This window comes from Bufo bufo, chromosome 4 (genome assembly GCF_905171765.1).
Source record: "Bufo bufo chromosome 4, aBufBuf1.1, whole genome shotgun sequence".
Taxonomy (NCBI): domain Eukaryota; kingdom Metazoa; phylum Chordata; class Amphibia; order Anura; family Bufonidae; genus Bufo; species Bufo bufo.
Window position 1 is genome coordinate 392,312,243 of NC_053392.1, and position 18,214 is coordinate 392,330,456.

Below are 18,214 nucleotides of genomic sequence, written 5' to 3' on the forward strand. Positions count from 1 at the left end.
CAGAATCCTCTGATCAGCACGGCGACAGGCAAGTCAAATAGCAGCAGAAAGTATTAGCCCCGAACCCAAACATCTCGGGGGCAGGAATGGCACCAGGGGCTCTCCAGGGTGGAATAATTATTTCAGGGGTAATAAGGTTGGGCAGGAGAGATCCAGACTCCGTAGTGGACTACTTCTACATCAGGCTGTTTGCTAAGTAATGGCCTGGATATGTTCCAGGATGTGGCCTGTGAGTGACAACGCTGGATCGGCTCACCTTGGAGACAGCAGATCATACAGTGTATACGTAATGCGCTTTCTATACTTTTTGAGGAGTACAGAGGACTTCACCTTTCTCAGACGCAGTTTTTTTTTTTGCACCCATCACATGTGTATGCATACTCCACAGTGTAATATATAGTGTACCATAGTTACTAATGTATGCCCGTCCAGTGTGGGGGGGGGGGGGGGGAGATACTGAATATCACACATATTGGACCATTACTGTATACAGGCTGGTCCACAGTGTAATATATATAGTGTACCATAGTTACTAATGTATGCCCGTCCAGTGTGGGGGGGGGGGGGGGGATACTGAATATCACACATATTGGACCATTACTGTATACAGGCTGGTCCACAGTGTAATATATATAGTGTACCATAGTTACTAATGTATGCCCGTCCAGTGTGGGGGGGGGGGGGGGGGGGGGGATACTGAATATCACACATATTGGACCATTACTGTATACAGGCTGGTCCACAGTGTAATATATATATATAGTGTACCATAGTTACTAATGTATGCCTGTCCAGTGTGTGTGGGGGGGGGGGGGATACTGAATATCACACATATTGGACCATTACTGTATACAGGCTGGTCCACAGTGTAATATATATAGTGTACCATAGTTACTAATGTATGCCTGTCCAGTGTGTGTGGGGGGGGGGGGATACTGAATATCATACATATTGGACCATTACTGTATACAGGCTGGTCCACAGTGTAATATATATAGTGTACCATAGTTACTAATGTATGCCCGTCCAGTGTGTGTGGGGGGGGGGATACTGAATATCACACATGTTGGACCATTACTGTATACAGGCTGGTCCACAGTGTAATATATATAGTGTACCATAGTTACTAATGTATGCCCGTCCAGTGTGGGGGGGGGGGGGGGGGGGGAAGATACTGAACATCACACATATTGGACCATTACTGTATACAGGCTGGTACATAGCTTGAGAAAGACCAGAGATGGTTGAAACGTTGCTATCTGTATGCTGCTGTTACTAATAAAGTAACCGTTTTTTTCACCTGAATTGAAGAGTGCTGTGGATTTCTCTATATTTTGTTAGGCTACTTTCACACTGGCGTTTCTGGGTCCGCCTGTGAGATCTGTTTCAGGGCTCTCACAAGCGGCCCCAAACGGATCAGTTTAGCCCCAATGCATTCTGAATGGATAAGGATCAGTTCAGAATGGCTCCGTTCCGCCTCCATTCCGCTCTGGAGGCTTGCAGCATTTCGGTGTCCGCCTGACGATGCGGAGCCAAACGGATCCGTCCTGACTTACATTGTAAGTCAACGTGGACGGATCCATTTACTTTGACACAATATGGTGCAATTGTAAACGGATCCGTCCCCCATTGACTTTCAATGTAAGTCAGGACGGATCCGTTTGACTTACACTTAGACTTTTTTTTTGACAGAGTACTGCAGACTGATCCGTTCTGAACGGATACCAGCGTTTGCATTATAGGTGCGGATCCGTCTGTGCAGATACAAGACGGATCCGCACGTAAACGCATCTGTGAAAGCAGCCTTACTTGACGGGACACCCAGCCAGGATCCCCATCCGCGGGCACCACCTTACCAATTTTTTTTATCGGCGTTTGTCCCCAAATTGGGACCTGGAGTGCTGCTTACCCCATTTTTTGTCTGTATACAGACTGGTACACGGCGTAATATATATGGTAGTTACTAATGTATGCCCGTCCAGTGTGGGGGAAAACGGAATATCACACATACTGCACCATTGTCTCGTTGCACGCACGCTGTCATATGTGTATACAGACTGGTACACAGCATGGTAACTTACTAATGTATGCCTGTCCAGTATGGGGGGCAGAGAGTCTAACCTCACCTCTTTCTAATGACCTGGAAACCAGTGGGGCTGGCACTAGGTTCCCAGAAACGGGCACGTAGGTTTGGCAGGGTGGTAGTCTCTCTTGGGGCAGAGGTAAATCCACCAGGCTGGTGCCCCGTGGTACAATGCCTGGCTGTCACACAGGCTGGCTCCTCTCATTCATGAAGTTGGGAGCTCTGCCCACACTTACCGCTGCTCGTCTGCCCAGACAAAGTGGATACGGAGGTCTGGCCCATGGCTTCTCTCCCAGGAGCGGCCCTTTGTCCAGCCCTCAGGCAGCTCTCAGGCTCCGCTGTCCGTGCATTCCCGCCCGGCAGAAGTAATCCCAAGGTTTCATGTCCTCCCTCGTTAGCGGTGTCCAGCCCGGGCTCCAGAGTGAATGCCTGTCATTCCTGCAGCAGATTACTGCGGGTCACAGGTCACACAGACACCCGCCCTCTCCCGCCCACTGCCCCTTCTCTGGTGCTGGTTACCTCAGCCCGTGTCCTATCAGCACCATGGGCTCTTCCCCTCTTTCCGCTTCTCTCGGGTTTGTTTTACACAAGTTGTTACATCCCTTCGTCCTCTCTCCCCGCACTGCCTCCTCCTCCCCTCACGTTATCCTCCTTCACATCTCCGCAGACACATTCATGGGGCTCATATCACAATGCCTTCATGCCCTGTGGTAGCTAATCATTTCTGGAAAAGTTGTGTGTCTCCTCAGTTACACTGCTAGCTTTCTACTGTCTGACGAAAAAGTGAAATGGCGCCCCTTTGGGGAAGTACAGAGAAGTATGTACCAGTACATGCCCTCTGCAGTAAGGGAAGGGTGCCCTCTCCTCATACTTAGTGGCCGACTGGGGTACTTAGGGCCCACCTTAGGGCTCTTGCACACAAACCTATTTTTTTCCTTGTCTGTACCGTTCCCTTCATTTCAATGGGGCCGCAAAAAAAAAAATGACTCCGTGTGAATTCCGTTTCTGTAAAATGATAAAACATGTCCTATTATTGTCCACATTACAGACAAGGATAGGACTGTTATATTAGAGGCCGGCTGTTCTGTTTTGCATAATGTGGAACGCACACACCCGGTATCCATGTTTTGGGATGCGCAATTTGCAGACCGCAAAACATCCAACGGTCGTGTTCATGAGCACTTACAGTGAAAACAGAAATATTAAAGAAGAAGTATGATGGCAGACATTCACAGCAAAATGCACCAGCGGCGTAGCATGGGTTGGTAGCACCCGGGGCAAGCAAAAAATTCTGCACCCCCACCCCGGGCACGCCCCTTTTAACCGCCTAACGCAGGATCGCGTTCCGGAGGCGGCTCACCCAGGCAGAGTCACGCATATACGCGTCATCTCGCGAGACGCGAGATTTCCTGTGAACGCGCGCGCAGCGTTCATTCGCTGGCAGGCTGTAGATGCAAATTTTTTTTAACCTCTAACAGGTATATTAGATGCTGTTTTGATAACAGCATCTAATATACCTGCTACCTGGTCCTCTGGTGGTCCCTTTTGCTTGGATCGACCACCAGAGGACACAGGCAGCTCTGTAATAAGTAGCACTACACTACACCCCCCCCTGTCACTTATTAACCCCTGATCACCCCATATAGACTCACTGATCATCCCCCTGTCATTGATCACCCCCCTGTAAGCCTCCATTCAGACGTCCGTATGTGTTTTGCGGATCCGATCCGTGGATCCGTAAAACACGGACGTCTGAATGGAGCCTTACAGGGGGGTGATCAATGACAGGGTGGTGATCACCCCATATAGACTCCCTGATCACCCCCCCTGTCATTGATCACCCCCCTGTAAGGCTCCATTCAGACATTTTTTTGGCACAAGTTAACGGAAATTGATTTTTTTTTGTTTTTGTTTTTTCTTACAAAGTCTCATATTCCACTAACTTGTGACAAAAAATAAAATCTCACATGAACTCACCATACCCCTCACGGAATCCAAATGCGTAAAATTTTTTAGACATTTATATTCCAGACTTCTTCTCACGCTTTAGGGCCCCTAAAATGCCGGGGCAGTATAAATACCCGACATGTGACCCCATTTCGGAAAGAAGACACCCCAAGGTATTCGGGCCATATTGAGTCCATGAAAGATTGAAATTTTTGTCCCAAGTTAGCGGAAAGGGAGACTTTGTGAGAAAAATAAATAAATCAATTTCCGCTAACTTGTGCCCAAAAAAAAAAAAAATCTTCTATGAACTCGCCATGCCCCTCATTGTATACCTTGGGGTGTCTTCTTTCCAAAATGGGGTCACATGTGGGGTATTTATACTGCCCTGGCATTTTAGGGGCCCTAAAGCGTGAGAAGAAGTCTGGGATCCAAATGTCTAAAAATGCCCTCCTAAAAGGAATTTGGGCCCCTTTGCGCATCTAGGCTGCAAAAAAGTGTTACACATCTGGTATCGCCGTACTCAGGAGAAGTTGGGCAATGTGTTTTGGGGTGTCATTTTACATATACCCATGCTGGGTGAGATAAATATCTCGGTCAAATGCCAACTTTGTATAAAAAAATGGGAAAAGTTGTTTTTTAGAGAGATATTTCTCTCAGCCAGCATGGGTATATGTAAAAAGACACCCCAAAACACATTGCCCTACTTCTTCTGAGTACGGCGATACCAGATGTGTCACACTTTTTTGCAGCCTAGGTGGGCAAAGGGGCCCACATTCCAAAGAGCACCTTTAGGATTTCACAGGGCATTTTTTACACATTTTGATTTCAAAGTACTTTTCACACATTAGGGCCCCTAAAATGCCAGGGCAGTATAACTACCCCACAAATGACCCATTTTGGAAAGAAGACACCCCAAGGTATTTCGTGATGGGCATAGTGAGTTCATGGAAGTTATTATTTTTTGTCACAAGTTAGTGGAATATGAGACTTTGTAAGGAAATTTTTTTTTTTAAAAAATCATCATTTTCCGCTAACTTGTGACAAAAAATGAAAAGTTCTATGAACTTACTATGCCCATCAGCGAATACCTTAGGGTGTCTACTTTCCAAAATGGGGTCATTTGTGGGGTGTTTGTACTGTCTGGGCATTGTAGAACCTCAGGAAACATGACAGGTGCTCAGAAAGTCAGAGGTGCTTCAATAAGCAGAAATTCACATTTTTGTACCATAGTTTGTAAACGCTATAACTTTTACCCAAACCATTTATTTTTTTACCCAAACATTTTTTTTATCAAAGACATGTAGAACAATAAATTTAGATAAAAATTTATATATAGATGTCTTTTTTTTGAAAAATTTTACAACTGAAAGTGAAAAATTTCATTTTTGCAAAAATTTCGTTAAATTTCGATTTATAACAAAAAAAGTAAAAATGTCAGCAGCAATGAAATACCACCAAATGAAAGCTCTATTAGTGAGAAGAAAAGGAGGTAAAATTCATTTGGGTGGTAAGTTGTATGACCGAGCAATAAACCGTGAAAGTAGTGTAGGTCAGAAGTGTAAAAAGTGGTCTGGTCATTAAGGGTGTTTAAGCTATGGGGGCTGAAGTGGTTAACAGATACTGTAGTATATCACTAGCAGTCCTATGTAACACCACAGATAACACAGTGGTAACTCTGAGTACAGATAATGTAGTAGATGGGTGTGAGCCCCCAGAATTCAGAACACGCACAGTGTGACCTGAAGTCTGGGGCCAGGATGTGGCAGGGTGGGCCAAATTCTCAATCTCCTCCCCCAACCGTACCATGAAACAGATATGTGCATAGACATTATTATTACAGTAGAATACCGCACCATACCTGTTACATCCAGTGACGTCTCCTGTGATGTAGACTTTCCTCAACGTCTTCATTCAGAGATAAGACCGCCATGATACCTTCTTTCAGCCTCTTCTCGTCTCTGCAGAGTTTCACAGAATTTTTTTTAGGTTCCTCACTTTACTATCATCCTCTCCTTCCTGGTGTCTCAACAACTCATCCTGCTGCCCCCCAATATTGTGCTAGAGCCAGACAGATAGTCCCCCATTCCCCATAATATTATTCCCCCTGTATATTATTCCCCATAATATTATTCCCCCTGTTTATTATAATGGCCCCCTCTTTATTATTAATGTAATGTCCCCCTCTTTATTATTAATATAATGGCCCCCTCTTTATTATTAATATAATGTCCCCCTCTTTATTATTAATATAATGGCCCCCTCTTTATTATTAATGTATTGGCTCCCTCTTTATTATTAATGTATTGGCTCCCTCTTTATTATTAATGTATTGGCTCCCTCTTTATTATTAATGTAATGGCCCCTCTTTATTATTAATATAATGGCCCCCTCTTTTTTATTAATATAATGGCCCGTCTTTATTATTAATATAATGGCCCCCTCTTTATTATTAATATAATGGCCCCCTCTTTATTATTAATGTAATGGCCCCCTCTTTATTATTAATGTATTGGCTCCCTCTTTATTATTAATGTAATGGCCCCTCTTTATTATTAATATAATGGCCCCCTTTTTTTTATTAATATAATGGCCCGTCTTTATTATTAATATAATGGCCCCCTCTTTATTATTAATATAATGGCCCCCCTCTTTGTTAATTCAATGTACCCCTCTTTGTTATTAATGTAATGGCTGCCTCTCCACTCTTATTACTATAATGTATAGTCAGTGGTCCTCCTCTTTCTGCTCCTGCCCCACCTCCATGATGCCCCCAGTGCCTGTGCAATTAGGTTAGGGTACATAAAAAAAAATACTTACCTGTCTCCATCACAGCTTGTGGCGTCCCGGCGCAGACGGTCACGAATGCGTCACTGTGCCTTCCCGCGCCGCAACATCTTGCGAGATCCGACGCAGGAGGTCACAGTGAGGTAATCGATTCGTCCTGCGTCTGTCGCGGCGGACGTGCACTCAGACTCACAGATAACCCACCAACCAGGCTCTGGGCAAGACAGGGGAAGGGTCACCTCCTAGCTAATCCCTGACCTCTTTCCCTGCACTGCTCAACCCACATGCAGATCTTAATGGTAGGTCTGATGTGTCCCCATGCCTGGGCTGAATCAACCCTAAATTCCCTGAGATAGTGAAGAGGGGAAATAGGAGCAGCCTGCTCGCACAGAACCTGGATGGGAGAGATTACACAAAACAACCAAACTAGAAATCACACTTATCTTTCTGAGCTGGAACAGACAACCTTCCTTCCTAGCTTCCAAGACCACAATGATACCTATAATCCGCTCAGAGCACTGGACTGGAGTGCTATTTAAACTAATGACCCCACCCAGTGCACCTGATGAGAGGCGGATCCAGCACGGCTCCAAAACAAATACTAAATTCGTGCTGCTATCCTGGCCGACCTCCGTACATCATCAGAACGAGGCATGACAGCATCATGACAGCGCCTATGAGGCATAACGGAGGGGATGGGCCCCTGGCCCTCATTGAAATTTCAGCTGCCTGGCGCCCCCTGCAATTTGGCGCCCGGGGCAACGGGCCCCCCCCCCCCCACGCTACGCCCCTGAAATGCACAAACATACATGTGGCAGAATTTACACATATATGGATATCCTGCACATAAAGGGGTTGTCCAGGTTCAGAGCTGAACCCGGACATACCTCCATTTTCACCCCGGCAGCCCCCCCTGACTTGAGCATCGAAGCAGTTCATGCTCCCATGCTCTCCTTTGCCTTGCGCTAAATCGCGCAGGGCAAAGGCATTTTTTGGAGATCCGGTGACGTACCGGGCTCTCCATGGGGCTGCCCGGAAGCTTCCGCCCAGCAGTGTGTGATTGTAAGCAAAAGAGTCCGTGCCCTGCGCGATTTAGCGCAGGACAAAGGAAAACATCGGAGCATGAACTGCTCTGATGCTCAAGTCAGGGGGGCTGCCGGGGTGAAATTATGGGTATTCCGGGTTCAGCTCTGAACCCGGATAACCCCTTTAAGTCAGTCAAAAACAAGACACATGCAGCGCACACCAATCACTCATTGGACACATGTGGGACACAAGAAACTTATACATGGCTCACATGCCACTGATGCATATGTCACATACTGTACACCACTGATACATAGAACATATATAGCAAAGAATAATCACACATAGGAAACACACAATGCACACACCAAGACATTTATGCCTAACCCTATTAAGTGTAGCACACTAAAAGGGGTTAAAGGGGTTGTCTCACTTCAGCAATTGGCATTTATCATGTAGATAAAGTTAATACAAGGTACTTACTAATGTATTGTGATTGTCCATATTGCCTCCTTTCCATCACATTATACACAGCACGTATCCGTGGTTATTACCACCGTGTAATCCAGCAGCGGTGGCCATGCTTGCACACTATAGGTAAGGGCTCATTCACATAAACGTCTGCTGCCCGTTGCTGTATTGCCGACCGCATTTACGGATCCGCAATACACGGGCACCGGTCCATGTGCATTCCGTATCACGGATGCGGACCCATGCACTTCAATGGGTCCGCAAATCCGGAGATGCGGAATGGAAGCACTACGGAGTGCTTTCTGGGGTTCCGTTCCGTGCTTTGGCCCAAAGACCAGATACTGGTGACCTATCCTGAGGATAGGAACTACTTGAAAACCCCTTTAATTATCTTGTGACAATGGCACCTTTGGGATATCCTGTATTAAGCCTCATGCACACGTCCGTGGAACATGGACCGTGTGATACAGGCCTGGATTTCTTGCTATGACGCCGTGCGCTTCCTGCTGCCGCTGCAGTACAGTAATACACTGGTATACATCATATTACTGTACTTCGGCGGCAGCAGGAAGCACACAGCGTCATAGCAACCAATGACGCCGTGCGCTCCTGCACTCAGAAGAAATCCAGGCCGGTATCACACGGTCCGTGTTCCACGGACATGTGCATGAGGCTTTTGGCAGCAAGTTAGCAGTGTTGGAAATAGGAAAAGTGGGCAAATGTAAGGTTACTATGACAAGAGCCAAATTGTGTTGACTAGACAACTGGGCCACATCATCTCTAAAACAGCAAGTCTTTAGTGTTCCTGGTATGCAATGGTTAAGACCCAACAAAAGTGGTCCAAGCAAAGACAACTAATGAACCATCGATAGGATCATGGGTGCCCAAGGCTCATTGATACACATAAGGAATGAACGCTAGCCTGTCTGGTGGAGTCCAGCAGAAGAGGTACTGCAGCTATAACAGAAAAGTGCCAGAATACACAGTGCATCACAGATTACCACGTATGGGGCTGCGTGGCCACGGACCCATGCTGACCCCTGTCCACTGCCGAAAGCCCCAACAATGAACATGTAAGCATCAGAACTGGATGATAAAGCTATGGAAGAAGGTGGCCTGGTCTGATGAATCGTGAATGGCCAGGTGCATGTGCATCATTTACTTGGAGATGAGATGGCACCAGGATGTACTGTGTGAAGAAGGAAAGCCAGTGGAGCCAGTGTGATGGGCACTGTTCTACAAGGAAACCGCTATAACCGATATAAGTTATCTATAATATTGCACAAAATTTTTAACATATCAGATAAAATTTCTAGAACTTGCCACAAGCTTCACAAATTATACCATGGACATAGCAAGAAAGGTCATCCCTAGTACTTAGCAAGCACTTTCTTCTCTCACTTTCTCATTCCCCTCTTCTCTTTCTAACAGCTCGAAACAAAGAGGCTTCTGTGAGCACGGTGTTAGATGCAAGATGAGAAGGGCTCGCCTACCAAGATGAGCTTGTTGATATGCTAATATTTTTGACACTCGAAAACCTTTGTGTTATTCTTGCATGAACACATGACATGAATGTTTTGGCGAGCTTTCGTTTTTTTATGTGACAAGTGAATAGTTAAGAATCTTTGTTGCTATGTTAATCGCAACCAAACATTTACATACATCAACATCAATTTTTAACAAAGTAGATTGGAAAATGTATGTCCACAATCCAGATCACATGGTTTCAAAAACAGGAGGTAGTCAAAGCAAATGAGATCTTGCTGAGGTATCTGGTTTCCCAAGCTAAAGAGATAATTCGGAATCTGATGGCAGCCATAGCAGAAGACAACTTTCAAACGACATATGTCACATTTCATACATATGGGAAAGACGGGGAAGGTTCAATTGTTATCAGCAGCTTTCAAGCAAGATGTATCCATGATTTTGAACTCTTCTGCTTTATAATTTACAAGAACACAAAACCCTGCATTAAAGGGAGCATGTCATCATAAAAATGCAAAGTAATCTCCATGCAGCATGCTATAGACCAGGAGGAGCTGAGCAGACTGATATATAGTTTTATGGGAAAACATTCAGTAGAACGTGTACTTCATACATTTGTATTCCTGCTCATTCTGGGCTATGAAGTGAAGGAGACGGTCCTATCAGTGCTTGACAGCTATCTCCGTATATACAACCATAGAGGAAAGGCTGTCAATCACTGATAGGACCGCCTCCTAGACTTCAAAGCCCAGAATGAACATGGATATAAATGTATAAATTACAAGCTATAAAACTACCGTATATATTAATTTGCTTATCTACTCCTGCTCTGTAACATGCTGCCTTCAGCTCAGACACCATTTTCAATGTGACAGATTCCCTTTAAGTAGAGAATAATGTTTTTTTTCTTCAATATTTACTCTCCTAGCTATCTCAGATAAACCCCCAAGATGGATGGATCTGCTGTTGAACTGAAATCTAACCCTAAAATCATCCCTAAGCTAAGCTGCAATATTCTGAGAGAAGGAAATAAAAGGAGTTATCCCATGTTTAATTTAGACATATATTACATGACAATCTCTTTCTAACAAAGCTATAACCAGCCCTGTACCTTACATGGCTCCAGAGATCTCCCCATCTGTGGTCCAATCACTCTGCTACATGTATATCAAGCTGGCAGCTCAGGGGCTATGCCCCTTCTGTTGCAGCTTAGGAGGCATGTCCTTTCTGCTGCAGCTCTCCCATCTCAGGAGCCAGATGAAGGATGGAACTGAGCATGTGCGTCCACCTCAGTGAAGTGGACAGAAAAAGAAGGCAAAGAACAAACAGCATGTTGCACTATACAGATATATTTTATTGCATAGCTCAGTGGCTATGCTACATTTTTTATTACTTGCAATTACAGAAGTATTCAGATCCAGATGCTGTTTTGAAAACTGCAGAATATTTTTTGTCAGACAACCCCTATACTTTTTCTGCCATAATATTACAATCTCCATTGACAATCTTTTCTTGATCTGGAGAAGATGTAGATTTAAATATTCATTAATATGATAATCTGCTTTTTACTGCCCTAATTGATGTCAGCCCTCAAAAACAAAGAGACAATATTATCATTCAAATTTCAGAAACTATTGTTGCAGGTAATAGCATGCAGCAATCTGACGATGAACGATGAATAGTTTGTTTTCCGTGGTTTGGACAAATCTGCCTGACTATATCAGATTATTAATAGTAGCCTCAGCATCTTCTTGTCTAATCTGAAATCAGCCAGTCGTTAGCAGTGTAAATGCTCTAGGGGTGAACAAGCAATGAGCAAACAGTGAAAGATAGTTAGCGATTATTATGTGTAATTGAAATTCTCGAGACTGCAAATGACTTGCTTGCTTTGCTTGGTGTAACTTTTTTGTAATTTTAATTCGTTTTTTATTTTTATTTCTAGGGACAGTAATGTTAAGGGATTTTGTGATATACATTATTATGGAAAAGCTCCGGTAACTTGTACCCTCTAAATGTTGCTAATGAGACTCAGCATTTACTGAAAGCACAAGATGTAGAGGCAGGCTTCTTAGCTTGCCTCTGCTCTCCCCACCCCATCCACTACCTCCTTACATATCGGTTACATATTTTAGGAATTACAGCAATATAGAAATAAAAACCCTAAAAAATTATAAAATATCACCTCCATATCAGGTAATGAAATATCATAAATGGATAGGGTTCCAATTGTGAGACCTGAGTACTGAACATACCCAGTCCGTTATACTTACAGTAATGTATAATAAGTGAGGTTATACAATCAGAACATTTTTCATTCAGGATCACCCTTTCTCTCCCCACGGTGTCCCTACACTACCCCTGCCTACAGGCAGAGCACCCGGCCTGACTGGAGTGACCCCACCTGTCGGTGGCTACACACTCTTACAATTTTGTAGTGGTCCTGCTGGGAAGCCAAATCTCTGAATGTCCTGACACGTTTCCCCAGTATTTCGCTAGTTCATCAGGGGACAAAAGAATGGCAGGTAAATACACATTAGATAATGGCACCTCCGATGTAAGGGCGCCCTTCTACTTCTCGTCAGGAAGGGTTGACATCCTGTAAAATCACTTTCCAGAATTGGTCCCAGCAATTGGTTACATCAAGTGCCAACCGTACAATTAAACCAGACAGTAACTGATTTTGTACCTTGGATATGATTCATTTTTAATATTTGCTAAAATTCAGTTGTGAAAACGGGGGAAAGACATGCCACAGTGCAAATCACACACCACCACACTGTATTTGAAAATATGACTGATGTAAACCAAAGGAGGAGGCTACTTGTCTGTAAACCATGGCACCGTCTTCTAATGATCAATCAGAGTACCAGTTCATGGACCCCAAAAACAATAGTATTAGGGCTTGTTCACACGACCGTGCCGTGTTTTGCAGTCCGCAAAACACGGATGCCGCCCATGTGCCTTCTGCAATTAACGGAATGGACGGCCCTTTATAGAAATGCCTATTCTTGTCCGCAAAACGGATAGAATAGGACATGACTCGGAACAGAGCAACAGATGTCTGCATCTTTTGCGGCCAATGGAAGTGAATGGGTCCGCACACGAGCAGCAAAAAATGTGGCTCAGATGCGGACCAAAACCACGGTCGTGTGAACGAACCCTTAAATGGAGGATAGAAAAAGCGGTTTTCGGGGATTTTAATAGAAGCGAATAGGACGGCTTCTTGTAACACCTGCTCACTGCTGCGCTGTCGACGGCTAGCAGATAAACAATGAAGGGAAGGCTGCCCGCGCATAGAGCACGGCCTTCTCTTCAAACAGCTGATCGGTAGGGATTCTGGGTGTCAGCCCCCTGCAAATCTGATATTGAAGACCTATCCTGAGTATAGGTCATCAATATTAAAATCTCAGAAAACCCCTTTAAAGAAGGGAATCTGTCTTGTTCCTAGATATATCCTTGTGAGGTCCTAGGGGTTTTCGATAATGTTTCACAAATTTCAGATCACAAATAGGAAAAATTTGTACATGACTCTTTGCTTGTACATGTCTGCTTCGACCTGCGAGTTCTTTTGGCACAGAAAATGTCACACAATTTGGAATAGTGATTACTGTATAGGAGAGTGACTTGACGTTGACTGGTAATGTTTTGTTGACATCATTGTGATGTCCGTTTAGTGTGTTCACTGGGAAAACTTCCGACATACACGCTACATGTGTCCATAGGATTACATTAACCAGAAGCCAAAAGAATATCTTTTTGGCATGTGTCTGGCTGGTTTACGTCACAGTATACCAGATAACAAACTGTTTGGAATTGCATAGTATACCGCTATTCCATACAACGGTATTCAGTAAAAAATGTATATATGATTTTTTACAGTGGAAACCTGGGTGACAAATGCCACTGTATGTCATATATGTATGTTAAGTGAAGGCTATAATGTGATATGAACATAGCCGTAGTGACATTACTGGAATCAGAGCATCTGTCAGTGCTTTATGCTGCCCTCAGATTGATGTAAGCCACTCCATTCAAACAGGGGAACATGAACCCCCATTACAGTGATCAGCAGGGGCCCCAGTAGTCAGATCCTCATCGATCACACACATATCCCCTATCCTGTAGAAAAATATGGCAATCTGGAGTATGAACATCACATGTTAACGTGGTACCTTCAAACAGCTGATTAACGCTGGTGCTAAGGGGCTTGTCTGGAGGATAGTCCATCATTATTAGAAAGCTGGATAACCCCTTTAATATGTTTGGGTGATGATCAAAGACAAAAATAACTGTTATGGACTCCACAAAGAATTAGCATTAGCATGGAAGTCTACAGTGCTAGTCATCAGCTTTAAGTAGATTAAGATGTGCTGCTAGAAGTTGAAGATAGACAATTTAGACAGTGCCCCCTCTGACTAGCTGCAGCCACTAGTCTGTACCTCTTGTAGATTTAAGGACTTTATGAAGGAACTATCAGAGACAGTCTCCGTTCTTTAGCTAGCTGCCAGTTTGTGTGTAATAATTTCCCACACTATGGCCGTTCATTTACTTTTTGCGGGCTTTGGCTGATGGTGGGATGATGTGGTTTATCTTCTAGGAATGCTGTTCAGTCCAAGTGCACCCTTGGTTGAATACTCTTTTCAGTTACTTCCATGAATGTGACTCCGTCTCCTGGATTCCAGAAGCATAATGGCTGCTACAGAGAGTGATTCAGATTGGCAGAGCTCTGGCTTGTATTACAGTGATAATGCAGTATAATAAATGGTTTCTCATTATTCTTTCCGGACACTTTTTTATGGGCTAGAGGTACACTGCTGACATTGCAGGACAATTTTAAAGTGGCTAAACAAGTATGCAAGGCAATTCATATAAAAGTGCACATCTCAGTGAAAAATACTGCATATTCCAGACTTGCATAATAGGTCAAAAAGGATGCATTTTTGTTTTTTTTAGCAATTTGTGTTGCCAAGGAATAGTTATAATAAAGGACATGTATGAATTTTGTAAAGGGGATGTGGATTCTCCTAGTTTCAACCAGTTAGCACTCGAGCCTTTGTAATGTATATGTCTACTATTTATGGAAAGATCTAGCCATTCAGTACATTGCAAAACACAATTCAAGCAGGTACATGGGCACAAGAAAAGGATTATAATAAAAATGGAGGTGCTGTCCATAGCAACTAATCAGATCCCAAGTGTCATACAGTAATTTGATCGTAAGTAAGGGCTCATGCACACAAACGTATTTTCTTGCGCTATCTGCATCTGTATGTTTGTTCCACAGCTCTGCAAAAGAAGGTAGGACATGTCCTATTCTTGTCCATATTACAGACAAGAATAGGCATTTCTACAATATTGCGGCGTGCACACGATCGATCATGTGCATGAGACCTAACAACTACAGTCCGTAGTTGTGTCAGATCTACAAAAACAAAACCGAGAAGACAACCAGAGTAAACACAGTAAGGAAAATGGCTATCCAATTAAGTTGGAGTTGTCTGCTATACTACCGCTACTGGGGGCAACACATTCCAGAAGGGCCTACAGTTTTTCTACAATATTCTTATATCCCATCTCAGCCTTTCATGGCTAACATTGGAATGACCCACAGTGAACACTAGAGGTGGAGTTCTCCTGTTTCTGTCACTCCCATAGCTTTTCCTGCATGAATTTGTATAGTGGGAGAAAGGTGAAGCCTGACTCACAGACTTTCTGTATGAGACCAGGCATTTAACTATATGTAACGATATATTCCTGAGCTCAGCGACTCCCTCTCTAGTGTGCTGTTCAGCAGTTTACAGCAGTGTTCTAGGATTAAAAAGGTTATTTCAAGGTTTTTCAGCTTTACAAAGTTGCAATTGTTTTTACGCTGTGCTTGCCAAAAGTTGAAAGAGTGGCTGTGGTCTTCAGGCTCATAGGTGTGGGTTCCATTTGTGGAATTTAGGATAGCGCAAAATGCACTTATGAGCAGACCATAGGTCTATTAATAAATTTGGCATAATTTACTCCAACAATCTTTATTTCATGCAGGCCATAGTCTTTACACCAGGCACTATACTAGAATCAAACAGTCTTTGCATTATACTGTTCTCGGATAGTCGACAATACTTCTGCTTTAGGTGCACCCCCATTAGTGCCACAGCTCCAGATGCCCCTCAATGCCCCCACTCTAAATGCACCCCTAATATTGCCTCTTCTCCAGTTGCCCCCCTAATATCTCAGCTCCAGGATCACCACTATTACCCTGCTTCAGACGACCCTAATGCCTCTGCTTTAGGTGCACCCCCAGCTCCAGATGCCCCTACTCTAATTGCACCGCTAATATTGCCTCTTCTCCAGTTATCCCTGCTCCAGGATCCTCACTATTACCCTGCCTCAGGTGACCCTAATGCCTCTGTTTCAGTTATGACCCTCCATTTGTGCCCTTTGCTCACGTAGCTCCTCTAGCACCTTTGCTAGCGCTTTGTTGAGGGTAATGACCTGCAAAGGGGGTTGGACTTATGACTGAAAAATTCTGCACAGTTCTTCACATTCTCCAGTATTGACACGACTGGTTTACATGGTGGTAGGGATGATATTCCGTATTTACAGACATCACTGCTGCCATGTAAAGAGATACTGGTGGTGGAGTGGTGGAGGATTTAAAGGGGTTGGCCAGGTTTTCAAGTTATCCTCTCCACACCATAGGGCATAATTATATGATTAGTGGGGTCCAATTATGCGACCCCCCCACTGATTCCATAAACGGGTACTGGAAATAGCCAGCGCTGTACTCTGCCATCTCCAGCGACCCCCATAAAGAATGGATGGAGAGGCAGGGCATATGCTCGACCTGTCACTCAATCAAGAAGGGGGATTTTGGGGCAGATTTTAAAGGTTTTCTTTGGGTGTAAAAAATAAAATAAAATTAAGGATAGGAAATGTGAAAAGGTCCAACAGCTATGACACAACAGATGATAAGTGTCTGATTGATGGGGGTCTGACTGCTGGGACTCCTATGATCAAGGGACGTGGTCTTAACCACCTCAGCCCCCAGTGCTTAAACACCCTGAAAGACCAGGCCACTTTTTACACTTCTGACCTACACTACTTTCACCGTTTATTGCTCGGTCATGCAACTTACCACCCAAATGAATTTTACCTCCTTTTCTTCTCACTAATAGAGCTTTCATTTGGTGGTATTTCATTGCTGCTGACATTTTTACTTTTTTTGTTATTAATCGAAATTTAACGATTTTTTTGCAAAAAAATGACATTTTTCACTTTCAGTTGTAAAATTTTGCAAAAAAAAACGACATCCATATATAAATTTTGCTCTAAATTTATTGTTCTACATGTCTTTGATAAAAAAAAAATGTTTGGGTAAAAAAAAAATGGTTTGGGTAAAAGTTATAGCGTTTACAAACTATGGTACAAAAATGTGAATTTCCGCTTTTTGAAGCAGCTCTGACTTTCTGAGCACCTGTCATGTTTCCTGAGGTTCTACAATGCCCAGACAGTACAAACACCCCACAAATGACCCCATTTCGGAAAGTACACACCCTAAGGTATTCGCTGATGGGCATAGTGAGTTCATGGAACTTTTTATTTTTTGTCACAAGTTAGTGGAAAATGATGATTTTTTATTTTTTTTTCCTTTTCTTACAAAGTCTCATATTCCACTAACTTGTGACAAAAAATAAAAACTTCTATGAACTCACTATGCCCATCACGAAATACCTTGGGGTCTCTTCTTTCCAAAATGGGGTCACTTGTGGGGTGGTTATACTGCCCTGGCATTCTAGGGGCCCAAATGTGTGGTAAGGAGTTTGAAATCAAATTCTGTAAAAAATGACCTGTGAAATCCGAAAGGTGCTCTTTGGAATATGGGCCCCTTTGCCCACCTAGGCTGCAAAAAAGTGTCACACATCTGGTATCTCCGTACTCAGGAGAAGGTGGGGAATGTGTTTTGGGGTGTCATTTTATATATACCCATGCTGGGTGAGAGAAATATCTTGGTCAAATGCCAACTTTGTATAAAAAAATTGGAAAAGTTGTCTTTTGCCAAGATATTTCTCTCACCCAGCATGGGTATATGTAAAATGACACCCCAAAACACATTCCCCAACTTCTCCTGAGTACGGAGATACCAGATGTGTGACACTTTTTTGCAGCCTAGGTGGGCAAAGGGGCCCATATTCCAAAGAGCACCTTTCGGATTTCACAGGTCATTTTTTAGAGAATTTGATTTCAAACTCCTTACCACACATTTGGGCCCCTAGAATGCCAGGGCAGTATAACTACCCCACAAGTGACCCCATTTTGGAAAGAAGACACCCCAAGGTATTCCGTGAGGGGCATGGCAAGTTCCTAGAATGTTTTATTTTTTGTCACAAGTTAGTGGAAAATGATGATTTTTTTTTTTTTTTTTTTTCATAC

At 43.6% G+C, this 18,214-nt stretch overlaps 1 protein-coding gene across 4 annotated transcripts in view; it reads right to left on the bottom strand.

Annotated features, from left to right (window-relative positions):
* PHACTR2 (phosphatase and actin regulator 2) overlaps positions 1-18,214 on the bottom strand; it is a 367,207-nt gene that overhangs the window by 146,538 nt on the left and 202,455 nt on the right. Inside the window, exon 1 of one of the 4 annotated variants that reach the window (XM_040429245.1) lies at positions 2,320-2,547. The exons of the other annotated variants lie outside the window; for them this stretch is intronic. Coding sequence (XP_040285179.1) covers positions 2,320-2,365 — 46 coding nt within the window. The 5' untranslated portion in view covers positions 2,366-2,547. Of the gene's footprint in view, positions 1-2,319; positions 2,548-18,214 lie in introns of those variants that run through there. 4 annotated transcript variants of the gene reach the window in all.